This window comes from Chinchilla lanigera, unplaced genomic scaffold (genome assembly GCF_000276665.1).
Source record: "Chinchilla lanigera isolate Chin_1 unplaced genomic scaffold, ChiLan1.0 scaffold00090, whole genome shotgun sequence".
Taxonomy (NCBI): domain Eukaryota; kingdom Metazoa; phylum Chordata; class Mammalia; order Rodentia; family Chinchillidae; genus Chinchilla; species Chinchilla lanigera.
In genome coordinates, this window is record NW_004955491.1 from 6,175,766 (window position 1) to 6,190,050 (window position 14,285).

General features: G+C 48.2%; 1 protein-coding gene across 8 annotated transcripts in view; it reads left to right on the forward strand.

Annotated features, from left to right (window-relative positions):
• Galntl5 (polypeptide N-acetylgalactosaminyltransferase-like 5) overlaps nt 1–14,000 on the forward strand; it is a 30,157-nt gene extending 16,157 nt beyond the window's left edge. For 7 of the 8 annotated variants that reach the window (XM_005404836.2, XM_005404837.2, XM_005404840.1 and 4 more), the window contains 6 exons: nt 135–301; nt 3,057–3,179; nt 7,509–7,758; nt 9,326–9,443; nt 10,074–10,223; nt 13,714–14,000. In XM_005404836.2, the coding sequence (XP_005404893.1) occupies nt 135–301; nt 3,057–3,179; nt 7,509–7,758; nt 9,326–9,443; nt 10,074–10,223; nt 13,714–13,866 (961 nt within the window). In that variant the 3' untranslated portion in view covers nt 13,867–14,000. The remainder of the gene's footprint in view (nt 1–134; nt 302–3,056; nt 3,180–7,508; nt 7,759–9,325; nt 9,444–10,073; nt 10,224–13,713) is intronic. The other variant, XM_005404839.1, reaches the window with a different exon arrangement.
• The last annotated feature ends 285 nt before the right edge of the window (nt 14,001–14,285 follow it).

The following is a 14,285-nucleotide window of genomic DNA, read 5'->3' on the forward strand; positions in this document are numbered from 1 at the left end:
TTTTAGGTGTCCTATTATTGTATTGTCATAATCATCAGTTGAAAAACAAGGTGAAAATAAGGGAAGATTTTGAACAAAAGCCCAAATGTTCAAGGCTTTTAGATGATTCCTTTTCTCCCCCTTTACTGTGGCAGGTGTCATTACAAGCATTACTCACACCGCCTACCGACCGCCAGCATCATCATTTGCTTCTACAATGAGGAATTTAATGCCTTGCTTCGGACGGTGTTCAGCGTGGTGTACCTCACGCCGCCTCATCTCCTCGAAGAAATTGTTTTAGTGGATGACATGAGCACATTTGGTAAGATGGGGCATCGACCCTCCGCCCTGCTTGGAAAGCAGTACGCACCTGCTGGGCCGAGCTCTTCTTCTACAAGGTTGTTCTTGGCAAGCCCAGAGACAGAGGTGGTGCTAGGTGCTCTCGGTGCATATAGGGGACACACAGGACCTGGTCCCTGTCCTGATGGGCCTCCCACAGGGCCAGCCAGGAGTACCAGCCTCGTCTTCGGTATTGCTTTGGAAGAAGTGACGTGTAAATGGAAGATGGGGCGATGGTTTGGAGTTATCCAGCTGGAGAGGACGAAGGTGTTTTAGGTAGAGAAAGCACCTTGCAAAGCCCGAGAGATGAGAAAGCGTGGCTAGTTTTAGCTACTTCTGTGTTGCACGTAGCTTATGCGTGAGTGTGGAGTAGGTAGGGTGAGGGGTGGGTAGGCATAAAATCAGAGGTATTAACAGGAAACAACTCCAGAACAGCATTGTTTGAATTTATCTCACAAATATGCGGAACTCTTGAGGAAATGACCAGATCCAGGTGTACCACACATGAAAGAAATCTAATGGGACCAAGAAATAGTGAAGTGCTTATTCCTCTAGGCTTATTTGTTTTAAAAGAACCCTAGAGCCAAGCGTGGTGTTGCACGCCTGTAATCCCAGCATTCGGGAGGCTGAGGCAGGATGATCGCTGAGAGTTCAAGACCAGCCTGGGCTACAAATTGAGCTCAAGGCCAGCCTGAACTGCATAGCAAGACCCTGCCTCAAAAAGACTAAATAAATAAATGATAAATAAATAAAAGAATTATAGTATAAGCACAAGATAAGCACCCTTAGACTCTAAAATTAGTTGTCTGTTTTTACAGCTGAGTGTGGACTTTCAGCTAGCCAGTAGTGCCAGAGCAGTGATGTAGTCTTGGAGAGCTGTGAGCCGGAAGAGGAAGGAGATGTCCCGGAAGCTCACCCTGTAGGGAGTGACTCCAGTGGGCTCTGGAATGTGACTCAGTTAGTTAATGTCACTCCACTTGGAACTTAGATGTTGTGGGTGGCTCCAGTCACATATTAGCATCGCTCCCAGGGCCTCGCCAGCATCGGAGGGCACAGGCCTGTTTATGTCCAGTCTTGTGCACAAGAAGGCCGTGGGGAGCTGTCCTGGCTGCCTCTGTTGCTCATAGTGCAGAGCGTGTTTGAAAGAAGTCACAGTAAAACCACACACGGGCTCAGCCCATAGCGCAAGCGTCTCGCCAAGGGAAGCAGCTCCAGGAAGGACCGCAGGACCCCTCTGGAGACATGCCTGGTGGCTTAGCTTAACAGCTCCTACAAAACATCATACACTGGTGGCTTAAGCAACGAACATTTATTTTTCACCATTCTTCAAAGTGGGAGGTCAGAGAGCAGGAGCCCATAAGGCCAGGTTTTTGCTGAGCGTCCTCTTTCTGGTTCCAGATGGATGTCTTTTTGCTGTGTCTTCACGCAGCAGAAACAAATCAAATGAGGTGTCTGGCCTCTTCCTTTGAGGGCACTAATCCTGTTTGTGTGGGCCCCACCCTCATGACCTAATCCTTCTTCAAGTCCCCACCTTCAGATCCTGTCCTACTGGGAATTAAATTTTGGCAGATGTATTTGGGGCAAGAGCACAAACTTTCATCCCCTAACCTCGGAAACTGCTCATGCATTCACTGTACATTTTGGTCCCTTTCATAAGGGACTAGTGGGATCAGTGAGTATGCTGCCAGACCAACACCTACCTCTACTTCCCCTAGACCTTGGCCTTGGACCCATGCAGAGCCTCAGACACAGACACAGGGCCCTGTGTTCTAATGAGGCTCAGGACTGACACCTGCCTTTAGTCCCCCATGACTTCATCATGGATCACAGGACACTTCTGGACCACCGCCTGGATTTTGCCCATTGGTTTGTCTTCCAGTGGACTCCCTCTGCTTAGGGGAGCAGAGGACAGAGGCTGGGGACCTGCCCCCACTAAGTTACACAAATGACACGTCCATGGCCTGACACTGCCCACCTTTCTCATCACCCTGGTCCCTCTGGATCACCAGCTAGCAACATGACAACCTCTTCTGAAAACCCCAGCAACTACCACTTCCGGTCAGCCACAACTGCCGCCCACCCCGGCTTCATCCGCACCAAGGTCTGGTTCCCAGAGTCCCCTGCTCCGGCCGCTGGAGAGGGCTGCACACAGTTGCACGGAGGTGCTGTCCACCCCTGCACGAGGCCGAGCAGCCTGCATCCCTCCCTACAGGGCCCTGGCACCCTTAAAGAAAAGGAAAAGGACCCTGGCTTCTGCCACAATTTCCATGAACCCGTGCCACTGCCCCTCACTCCTGGAGCTTGGGGCGTAGAACTCTGGGGTACCTGTATCATCTCCCCTGGTTTCAGCCTCCAAATACTGGGTGACTCTGGGTGATGCCCTAGAGGGCTGCCAGGAACACGGTGGGAAACTCCTCTTGCAGATGAGCAATTTAGGGCCCAAACAGTCTGACAACTGCCCGAAGACTCACTACAAAGTTAAAAGCAGTGTGATCACAATGCAGTTTGTGTCGTTAGCGGCAAAACCAGATCGCACCAAAGCGCTCTCGTTCGTACTTTTTCTATTAAAATTTTAATAGTGATTTTTAAAAATAAAGACATTTCACTAGAAGCATAGAAATTTCTTTTAAAGTTAGAACTTGCGTGCAATGGCTTGGCTTTTAGGAATCAGTTATGATGCTAAATTGTTTTCCGTCATCACAGTTTATAAACTCTCAAGCATTGCTTGTTTTTTCCAGATGATTTGAAAGAAAAGCTTAATTATTTTCTGGAACGTTTTCGGGGAAAGGTTAAATTGGTAAGGAACAAAAAGAGAGAGGGACTGATCCGAGCAAAGATGATCGGCGCGTCACACGCCTCAGGTACGGACCCTGTCAGGGACGTCACTGCGCGGCCGGCCACAGATGTCCTCCGCCTCTCAGAGTCCCTCCCTGTGTCTGGAGCCTAGCTTTAACCTTAGGTTGCTTCTAAATGTGTCCGTTTGCTATTTCAAATGGAAGATTCTTTTGCAAGGGTCATGAGGGCCCTGGGAGCTCCCTGGACCCCAACATTGAGATGGCATTTTGGGTGCTGAAGGCCCCAGGGGAACCACTGGGACTGGGCGGAGGGGAAGCCTGGACTCAGGATAGGGTCATTTCTGGCCCCATTCAGAGGCCCCTTCTCTGGGCTGGACAGACACTGACCTCTACACTCTCTCTCAGCTCTCCTTGTCCCCATACAAACACACTGTGTCTATGCTCAAAAGGAAAATTAGTTTATGATTTTCTTTTTCTGTACTGTTTTCTTATACTTTGCCTTCTTATTCTCATAGAATAACTGTATGTTTGTTTTGTTTGTTTTGCTAAAAAGCTATATAAGGTTGGATGATCTGTATTTGGAAAGTTACATAAAATTGTTCTATAAATCATCCAGGCACTGGGAATCTTTTATGGTTTCCCCTTTAATTCAGCTATTTTTTAAATGAAATTTAAAGTTTCTAAACCTAAGGAAAATATAAACAGAAGGGATCTTTAAAATGGTCTTTTGTGCTGGGGGTATAGCTCAGCGGTACAAGCGCCTGCCGGGCAAGTGCAAGGTCCTGAGTTCGATTGCCGGTATAAAAAAAATTGTAAAGTGGCCTTTTGTTTATTACTAGCTTAACTGTTCTGTAGCTGGAAATTGGCATTTCCTTTGTGTCTTAAAGAGAGATCCATTTTCCATAAGGTCTGTGTATATTTTAAGAGAATGCATATTTTCTTCTTGTGATTGTAGGTTCTATATGTACATTTACTTTTGTTATATTAAAGACTTCAATCGTGATTGTGCACTTACTCATGCATCTCTCCTTGTAGTTTTGCCTGTGCTATCATCTACCTACCTAGCTACCTACCTTTGCCTTCTGTCCCCAACCACCCCAGTGATTGTTGGGGAGCTGCCTGAGCCAGGCGCTGCCAGATCAGAAGCTGTTGGAGTCCTGCTGGGTGGGCGGTGAGGTAGCAGCCAGTGACCTATGCTGTAGTCAGGGTTTACAAAGGAAACAATTTAACACTGGACACATAATTAATAGGATTATCTTATAATAGTCATCCAAGGGTCAAGTACAAAGAGAGTGCAGGAAAGTACAACGTCTCATGCAGGCCTGTTTCATGGATCTGTGCTGGGAAGACCCAAAGGTCAGTGGTGCAAGCTAGAAAGTCTGTGCCAGCAGGATGAAGGGTCTGTGCTAGCAGGCTGAGGGATCTGCACTGGAGCCAGGAAGCGACGCTCAAAATGAGAACCACAGCTCCCCCAAAAAGTGTCACAGCCATCCTCAGTGACAACAAGGTTCTGAGCTCCTCCAACGATGAGAACAGCCAAGTTCACCAGGAAAGCCAGTGTGACAAGCTCCTCCAGGAGAACCAACAGCTCCCTCACAGCACCTCTTCTTCAGTTCTCCTTCTTATTTTGTGGGCAACCATGCTCAGCTAGGCCTGCACACCCAGCACCATGCTAGTTCAGTTCAGCTGGGTGTTCCAAGTTGACCATTAGCTAATCCACCACACCTATCATTAATGTGTTCATGAATTCACTCGTTCAATCACTGATTTATTTATCACCTACCATGTGCAGCGCATGTACATCCCTAAGTGGAAGCAGTTTATATGGAATACACCGGGCCCCCTGGGCCTGCGTGAGGGTTTTCACACTGCATTAACAGGTGCATGAGTTCCTGTTTGAGCTGCCATCTTGCTGAGGCGCTGGCACTTGCATTATTGGAAGGTGACTGTGTTTCCACTATGGCCTCCCAGAACTTGTCCCTCCTCTCTCTCAAACCTGGTCACTTCCTGTCCTGCTGGCATCTTTTTTTTTTTTTTTTTTGGTCTTGTCTTTTTGAGACAGGGTTTCACTATGCAGTTCAAGATGGTCTTGAACTCACTTTGTAGCCCAGGCTGGCCTGGAACTCACAGCAATCCTCCTGCCTCAGCCTCCTGAAACAGCAGAAAGTGCTGAGCCCGTCTGCCTGGCGCTGCATGCTTGCCCCTGCGCTCTAGGTGCTGACAAACAGCACCAGGGTCACCTGCCCTGGGTTTCAGGCTGCAGCGCCTCCCGGGCAGCACATGAGCCCTCGTGCCCGAGCCCTTGTGAAGTAAAATTAGGGTCCCTGGAGTCCATACCCTGCGTGGGACACTAGGACAACCCATCTGAAACTCGAGACAGTTACAGCGATTAACGGGCAGGTGGCGCTCACAGAGTGGACACCGAGCGGGGGTGAGCAGAGTGGGACCGTGGGAGATTTCACCGCACCATTCAGAATTTTGCGTGACTTAAAACAGGAATTGTTTATTTTTGTAGCTTTCCCTTTAATATTTTCAGGCTGCAGCTGACCACAGGTAACGGAAACCATAGAAAGTAAAACCTCAGAGAAGGGAGGAGCAAATCCCTGTCCCTTCTGATCTTCCTCCCCTGTGTTTACTGCCACCTACCAATCCGTGCACGCGGCTATGCGCCGCAAGAGCAGAGGCGCAGCGCTGGGACGAACTGTGCTTTGGGTCTGCAAGAAAAGATGGCAAATGACTAAAAGTCCAACCTGGAGATAAAGAAGCAGAGAACGATGCCGGGCGTGGTGGCGCAGGCTGGTAATCCCAGCACTCGGGAGGCTGAGGCAGGAAGGTCATTGTGAGTTCGAGACCAGCCTGGGCTACAAAGTGAGCTCAAGGTCAGCCTGAACTGCAGAGTGAGACCCTGTCTCAAAAAGGCACAAACAAACAAACACAGAGAACAGTTTATTGCTTGCAGAGAGCCAGGGGGCACGGGTGACTTCCAAAGCGGGTGTCTCCCCAGACCAAGGCAGGCAGGGATGACGCGCCTGTCCATGCCGGGGAGATGTGTCATGCATCCACGCAGTGCAGGTTCCTGCACGTGCCCCGTCAAAGTCGCCTTGTTCATAAGTACGCATTTTAAACCACAGAGGGAAGGGACCAGTTTCGTGAGAGATCTTTCCGGGGGCTGGGTGGGGGGGTGGTTTGAGAGGACTCGGAGGAGCACACAGTTCCCGGGGGCCTGGGCTCCTCCGGAAGCTGTGCCTGCGGATCTGCGGGAGCTGGCGCTCAGGCGGCGGGAGAGCTGGAAGCACGGAGGAAGCTTGGCTGGGGGACCCCTGCCCTAGGTCGCCTAGAAGAGGGGCTGGGCAATTTTGGCTGCTTTAAATCAGCTCCCCGAGGTCATCTCTGGAAGACCTCATCGGAAACAAAGAAACAACTTGAGCGGATGTTAGCAGTCAGCAGCTTCTCCCCACAACCACGGCACTTAATCCTGACACTAACCTCGCCTCTGTATTTGCTTGTGTGATAGTGAGGATTATACCCTTGCGTGGTGGGCAAGTGCGCTACCACGGAGCTACATGCCTAGCCCATTTTATTTTTAATTTAACTTTTTGGTTTTTTGAGACAGGTCTCACTATGTAGCTAAGGCTAGCCTTGAGCTCACAGTGACCCTCCTGCCTCGGCCTCCCAAGTGCTGGGATTATAGGCATGTACCACCACACCGGGCTCATTTTATTTTGAGATAAGGTCTCATCATGTTGCTCAGGCTGGCTTTAAACTTGTGATCCTCCTGCCTCAGCTCCAGAGTAGCTGAGATCACTGGTGGATGCTACCATGTGTGGCTAATGTCCCCTCTGGGTGCTGGGCTCTGGCTGAGCTCTGTGTGGGAGAAGAAGGAGCTGTCCAAACACAGCTGGCCTTCTGGACATGGACTTTGCTTGAAGCAAGATGATTATAAGAGAATTTTATGAAAAATGATGTGGGGAAATTTACATCAAATGAAGGACTTGGGGAAAAGGGATGACCGAAGAAAAAGTTGAGGGGAACCCCTGGATTTTGAGGTCCTTTCCAATCTGAGCCCACTGAACGTGCTTTGACACCCCCCCCCATTCCTTGTTCTGTGAGCAAAACGGACCCTCCTTAGTGCTTGAGCCCACGAAACCAGTTAGGCCTCCTTGCGTCTCAAGTACAGAGTTAACACCTAAGAAGCAGGCACCCGCTCCACAGCAGTGACGTCGTTAGATTAACGAGGTCACTGAAGGCTGGGCTAAAATGATCTTTCCAAATTTCTTGTTTCCCTCAAAGCAACCAAGCAGCCAAACACACAAGCGGTGCTCACCAAAGCCCAGCCCCTCAGCACGGACGTGGGCCGCGTCCCAGGCCTGAGGGGGTCTGTTCTTGCCTCCCCAGGCGAAGTCCTGGTGTTCCTCGACAGCCACTGCGAGGTGAACAGAGTGTGGCTGGAGCCCCTGCTGGACGCCATCGCTCGGGACTCCAGGACCGTCGTGACCCCTCTCATCGACGTCATTGACGACTTGAGCCTGGCCTACTCGCCCTCTCCCTTGGTTCGGGGCGCCTTTGACTGGAACCTCCAGTTCAGGTGGGATAACGTTTTCTCTTATGAGATGGACTCTCCAGAAGGCCCAACGAACCCGATCCGGTGAGCTTTCTCCTGGTTATGGGACCTGAAAACAATCCTCAGGGATTAGTCCTTAGATTTCTTGGGTTACTGAAGATGAATATATTTTGTCACTTGTATTTTGTTTAGAGACAGGGTCTCACTGTGTTGCCCAGGCTGGCTTCAAGTTTGTGATCCTCCTGCCTCTGCCTCCCTAGGAGCTGGGATCAAAGGCATGTGCTACCATGTCTGGCTAATGCCATCTCTGGATGCTACATTAAATTTTTAATATGAGAGTTCGGTAGATGTAAAGTTTCTTCAGTCAAAACTGTGCATTTCACCCTAGTTGAGAAAACCAGGATAGGCCAGGCATGGTAGCCCACTACTATAATCCTAATACTTGGAAGGCTGAGGCAAGAGGGTTGCCATGAGTTTGAGCCTGTTCAACATAGTGAGTTCAAGGCCTGAAGAATGTAACAAAATCCTTTCTAAAAATAAAAACAAACGAACACCCAGAAAACAAGAATAGCAAGTACTACTCTGATTTCTGACACTCATCTTTAGAATTTTGTTCTCAAAGGCAAGTTGTACGTTACCAGTGAACCACGTGCCCACGCCGTAGCTAGCCCGGAGGGAGCAGGGATCTTTGACAAATTCATATATGAACTATTTACCCAAGTGTTTCCATGCGGAACGTCTAGGTTGAGATGAAAGTGATTTCTCTATGTTGTTAGTCTTGGAAAGTGCGAGAACAGCGCGACTTGCTTTTAATTCTCAGCTCACTGTTCCAAGTTGGAAGCTCGCGGCTCCGAGCTGCAGCCGCACCCCCTTATTCCAGGAAGAAGTAAAGACTACCGTACTTTTTGCGGGAACCCCCAGAAAGCTCGTGCAGTCACCGAGCGCGGCCGCAGAGGGGCGCAGACACGGGCTCTCGGCCCAGGGCCGCGTCCTCTGCAGAGCGCCCCCGCCCGTCCCCGCGGCCTGCGTCCCGAAGCGCCGCCTCCCGGCCCCGGGCTCTCTCAGTGCAGTTCACCCCGTCCGCCCCGCGCGGCCCCTCCTCCGGGCGGCCTTCCTCGCCCGCCTGCTCCGTGGACCGGCTAGGCGCTCAGTGCACGCGATGTCACTTGACGTGCATCTCCTCGCGGACTGCGTGCTCTGTCGCTCTGGTTCTCCAGCACCGCAGCGCTGTGCACACGGTCCGCACAGGCGGAGCAGCGTCTCACTCTGGTCGCGCAGACCACCCCTTTTAGCCGCTTAGGCGTGCCGTGTAGTCGCACCGGCAGGAGGCGCTGTTCACGCACTCAGCACAGCGCTCTGGAAAGCGTGTGAAGTCAGCTCGATTTGGGTCAGTTCCCTCTCAGACTCGGTGTCCTCATCTGTAAGGGCCACCTCCCAGGACTGCCGAGGGGATTAAGTGAGCCAATACTTTTACGTGGTTGTGGTCTTAGAATTTTACATACCTAGATGTATTTTAAGATACTTCGAGTGCTGATACGGTTGTTTCCTAATTTTCAACTATAAATTTCACTTACAGTCAAACCATTTTTAGGGAAACTCGTGATTACAGTCTCTGTGGCATCAGTTTATAATATTTCGTGTCCCATACCAGGTCACCTGCAATGGCTGGAGGAATTTTTGCTATACACAGGCCCTACTTTTATGAACTTGGACAGTACGACAAGGACATGGATATTTGGGGAGCAGAGAATTTGGAACTTTCACTAAGGGTAATTCAGATTTTGTTGTTTCAAATAGTTACCTTTGTATCCAGGTGTGGTGGCACATGCCTGTAATTCCAGTCATTGGGAGGCTGAGGCAGGAGGATCCCCTCAAGGTCTAGGCAAGCCTGACCTATATAACAAGATCCTGTCTAAAATAAAATTTAAAAATTAAGTGTTATATTTTAAGTACAAAAGGATGCGGGCTAGGGATGTAGCTCAGAGGCACAGCACCTGCCTGGCAAGTGCAAGGTCCTGAGTTCGATTCCTGGTACAAAAAAAAAGATGCACAAATAACTGAATCCAGGCAGGACTGGCATTTCTCTAGTTACTTATAGCAGGCAATGCTTAGTGCAGGAGCAGTCACTTAGGGTCCCTTAGGGTGCTACCCCTCAGAACAGACTTCCTTAACTGAAACCCTGTCCTCTGCCACTCACCTGGTCCGTGACATCGGGCAAACTTCTTAGCTCTTCTTTCATTAGCTTTCCTACCTGCCGAGTGGTAGTAATCCTGGGCTATCATGAGGATTAAGTGAAGGAAGTTTAATGCACATTAGCCATTGTGATGTCTGTGAATACACCCCAGAGGTGCCTCGTAGTGGCAAAGACACCCTCACTTGTGTCTTGTTCTTCTGTCTAGATATGGATGTGTGGAGGCCAACTCTTTGTAATTCCCTGCTCCCGAGTGGGACACATCACAAAGAGGCACCTGCAAACGGATATACCCCTCAGGAACGCCATGGTCCGGAACTATCTGAGAGTGGTGCACGTCTGGCTGGACGAATACAAGGTGGGACACCAGTGTCCGGTGGGAAGCACGAGGGCCGGCGCACGAAGCGCAAGGCTTGTCGGGAAGACGCCTCCTGCAGCCTTTCCAGACCGTAACACGACAGCACCCCTCCTCCCTCCCCTCCCTGGACCTGTTCTCAGTTACTCCATTCCTAGCTGGTGTATTTGCACTTCATTTAGCAAAATTTAATTTTTAGGGAAATTCAAGCTTCTTGGAAGTAAATGAAGCAACATGATAAATAGTTCTCCTCCAAATCTATTTTCTTCTTAAAAAACTGGCTCCTGACTCCCAAAGCAAATAGCCCCTTCCTGCACCATCCCAATGTGCAAATCATATTTTTTGTTTTATTTTTTTCACTGGGGATTGAAGCCCGGACCTTCACACTAAACTATACTCCCCCTCCTTTTTATTTTTTATTTTGAGACAGGGTCCCACTAAATTGTCTAGACTGGGCTTGAACTTTCCATCCTCCTGCCTCGGCCTCCCAGAGTGCAGACAAGAGCCACCACATCCGGCTAAACCTTTCAATTTGCTTCTAATGCCTTCGGTCACCAGGACACAGAAACAAGGATGTAAACAGCATTGTGTGTGTTGGCCAAAGCTGAATGTGTGATCCAAATCCTTATCTAGAATAGATCGGTCTGGGTAGCATATTTAATCACTGTAATTCTATGCAGTCATGAGATTCACCAACTGTAGATATGTACACAACAGCAGCATGAGTGAATCTTTTTTTTTAAATTGGTATATGTCTGCAATACATAATAGCGACTTTAGGGAGATATATATATATCTTCATCATTTAAGTCCTCTTGCCCCCTTCCATTCTCCCTGCTTCCTCTGATCCCCTTACCCATCTCCAAAAAGGTCACCTCTGTTTCCTACCTTCTCTCCTAGCATAGGGGAATCTTAAAGATGTAACAGTGAATAGTGTATTGTTCCCTTTCTATAACGTTAAAATGAGTAAAATTAAACTATATAATTTGTCTGTAAAAACACAAGGAAGAAAGCAAAAATATAATCAAAATAGCATTTAAACTGGGCATGGAGGCACGTGCCTGTAATCCCAGCACTTGGGAAGCTGAGGCAGGAGGATTGCCATGAGTTTGAGGCCAGCCTGGGCTACATAGTGAGTTCAAGGCCAGCCTGAACATAGCAAGACCCTGTCTCAAAACAACAAAAAACAAAACAAACAAACAAAAGCATTTAAAACAAGGAGAGGATTATGATGAGGAGAGAGAAGGCTGGGACTCCTGGGACCTTGGTCATGTTCGTTTCCAGAGTTGGGGCTACTGAGCTTGATTTCTCAACAATTCATTAAGCTGCATATTTATATTTTATGTACTTTTTTATGTTTATTATATTTATTGATTTTTTTAAAAAAGACTTTCTTAAAACAGTGAACTATGCTCATTTTAAAGTTTTAACAGTCCTGAAGTACTGTACCTAGGAGGAAAAGTGAGTTTTCTAAGCCCTGAGATCCAGTCCTCAGAGGTCATTACATTAATGCCCATGTGCACTAGACATATTCTGTTTGTTTGCATGACTAGATTCACATAACATTTTGCTCTGAAATATTCATTTGCTACTATTTTTGAACACATAATTAATAATTAATTATGATATCTGGATTATCTTTCAATCTGGATTATCTTTCAAATTAGAATATATATAAAAATATCATCTTCTCAATACTTCCTTTGACTGGATCTACCCAAGTTGATCCTGTTGATAAGTAGGACCCACTGGTAGACATTCTAATCATCCCAGCTGTTATTCCTAGGCAACACTGAAGTGAACATCTTTTACACATATATTTTTGGACATTTATGCAAATATATCTCTGGAATAAATCTCAAGATTTGGACCATTTGGAGAATGAGTTAATGCATTCAAAATCCTGATGACACCTGGGCATGGTGGTGCACACCTATAATTTCAGCACTCAGGAAGCTGAGACAGGAGGATCACCTCGAGTCTGAGGCCAGCCTGGGCCAGTGAGTTCAAGAACAGTCTAAACATTACATAGTGGGACCCTGTCTCAAAAGAAAAAAATCCTGATAAATAACATTCAAACTGTTCCTTTGCTATCTACACAGTAATCAAAGGTATAGGATGCTGCCCACATTGGTCATAATTAAACTGTACATTTCTTCTAATATGATAGGCTAAAATGATATTCCATTGTTTCAAGTTACCATTTCATTTAGTTATGAGAGATCTTGAGCTCATTTTCACACTTGTTGACTTTTTTTCTTATGAGTCCTCATCATAGATGTGGGCAGTTGAATCGAACAATATTCCCGAGTGGTGCGGCCAATTTAGCAAAGGATAAGCTGCCAAAAAGTTAATTTTAAAGCACATAACGTTAGGCAGAAAATCAACAGGTGGTATGACACAGCACATTGTCAAATTTAGTGGGTGACCAGCTGTGAGAGAGGGCTTTGGACTCAAATACGTTGCCCAAGGGTCGCCCATGCCTCACTTTGCCGGAATGGTAACACCTCCCACACCTTCCGCCCATGCCCTGCCCCAGTCTATCCTGGAAGCGAGGTGGCCCGTAACTCTGGCCCGTCAGCTCCCTCTCTTTCAGTACTGTTGCTGTATTATGTAGCAGGCATTGGGAGCACTCAGATGAGAATACAAAGGCTCTGCTTCCAAAGAAGCTTCAGTCTAGGGGCTGGGGATTTAGCTCAGCGGCAAAAGCGCCTGCCTGGCAAGCGCAAGGTCGTGAGTTCGGTTCCCGGTACCGGAGAAAAACAAAAAAAAAAAAAAAAAAAAAAGAAGCTTCAGTCTACTTAGAATGCCCCCCTTAACCTACGACTGACGGAGTCCATTAGGCAGTCATCCTTAGTGCTTCCTAAGACAAGGGACATTAGGACCTAAGCAGATGTGCTAGGAAGGACATCAGGACCTAAGCAGATGTGCATTACAGCCTAAGCTGATTCGCTAGTAAGGACCAACACAGACCTGATGGCCTTCGTCTCCTGGGGCTTTGCACGTATTAGATGCTCACAGCGACCTCACGATGGGGGGTGGCACCAGAAACTCAGCCGGGGTCACAGGCAGTTAATGGCAGAGCCAGAACTGGAACCCAGCCTGTCTCCCCTGGCCCCAGAGTCCACTCCCCGTTAACCAGCACACCTTCCCTTATTCTGAAAAGATGGAAGCATCTCTTGGTCCTTGAGTTGTGAGGGTAGGATACAGAGGCCACTACTGTAGGTAACTGTGATTCCTTTCACTTCTGAGAAGCAGGACCCAGTTTTCCCGGACTCCACTGTATCACCTGACCTGTGCCATGCATGGACAGGGACCAGGGATTCGTGCGTTGGTCTGAGGCCCCATAGGTACCGCTGGTCTTGTTCCCTACACAGAAGGAAGGGGACCCTCAGTCAGATGATGATGACGATGTATGCTGCTATGTCTGACACCATGATCTGATTACCAAAGGTTTGTTTGGCTAATGAAATGACTCTTTATTTTCATTTAGGAGCAGTTCTTTCTTCGAAGCCCTGGCTTGAAATCCATGACATACGGAAACATTAGCGAACGCGTTCAGTTAAGGAAACAACTGGGCTGTAAGTCATTTCAGTGGTACATGGAAACCGTCTTCCCAGAGCTGGAGGCATCCATGAACAGCTGATGAAGGAAAAAAGTCATTTTCGTTAATAGTTAAGAAACCCCCTCATCCTTCAAGATGGTGGCACCAGAGGACAAGTTTGGAACGTCATGGAGTGATGTGAAAAGCAGTAAGAAATACAACCAGAATGGCCTACATTGGGAGTGTTGGTTTTCCCCCTTCGACGGCAATTCCTAATCTTTTGTTGCTCACTGCCACTGAATTCCTGGGATGGCAGGACCCTGAGTATTACAAATGGAAGCCGTTTCAGAGCGGAGACTCAAGCGTATAATCGATCGTGGGAAAGCGTGTTGTTTGCAGATATTTTCTGAACTCACTTGGTCCTGGTGGCCCTCCAGGGAGGGACCTGTTCTGCTCCAGAGCTTGCACCAGCCTGCCTTCCGCTCCAAGCAGATCCACCGATGCGGTTGCCTTAGGAGGAC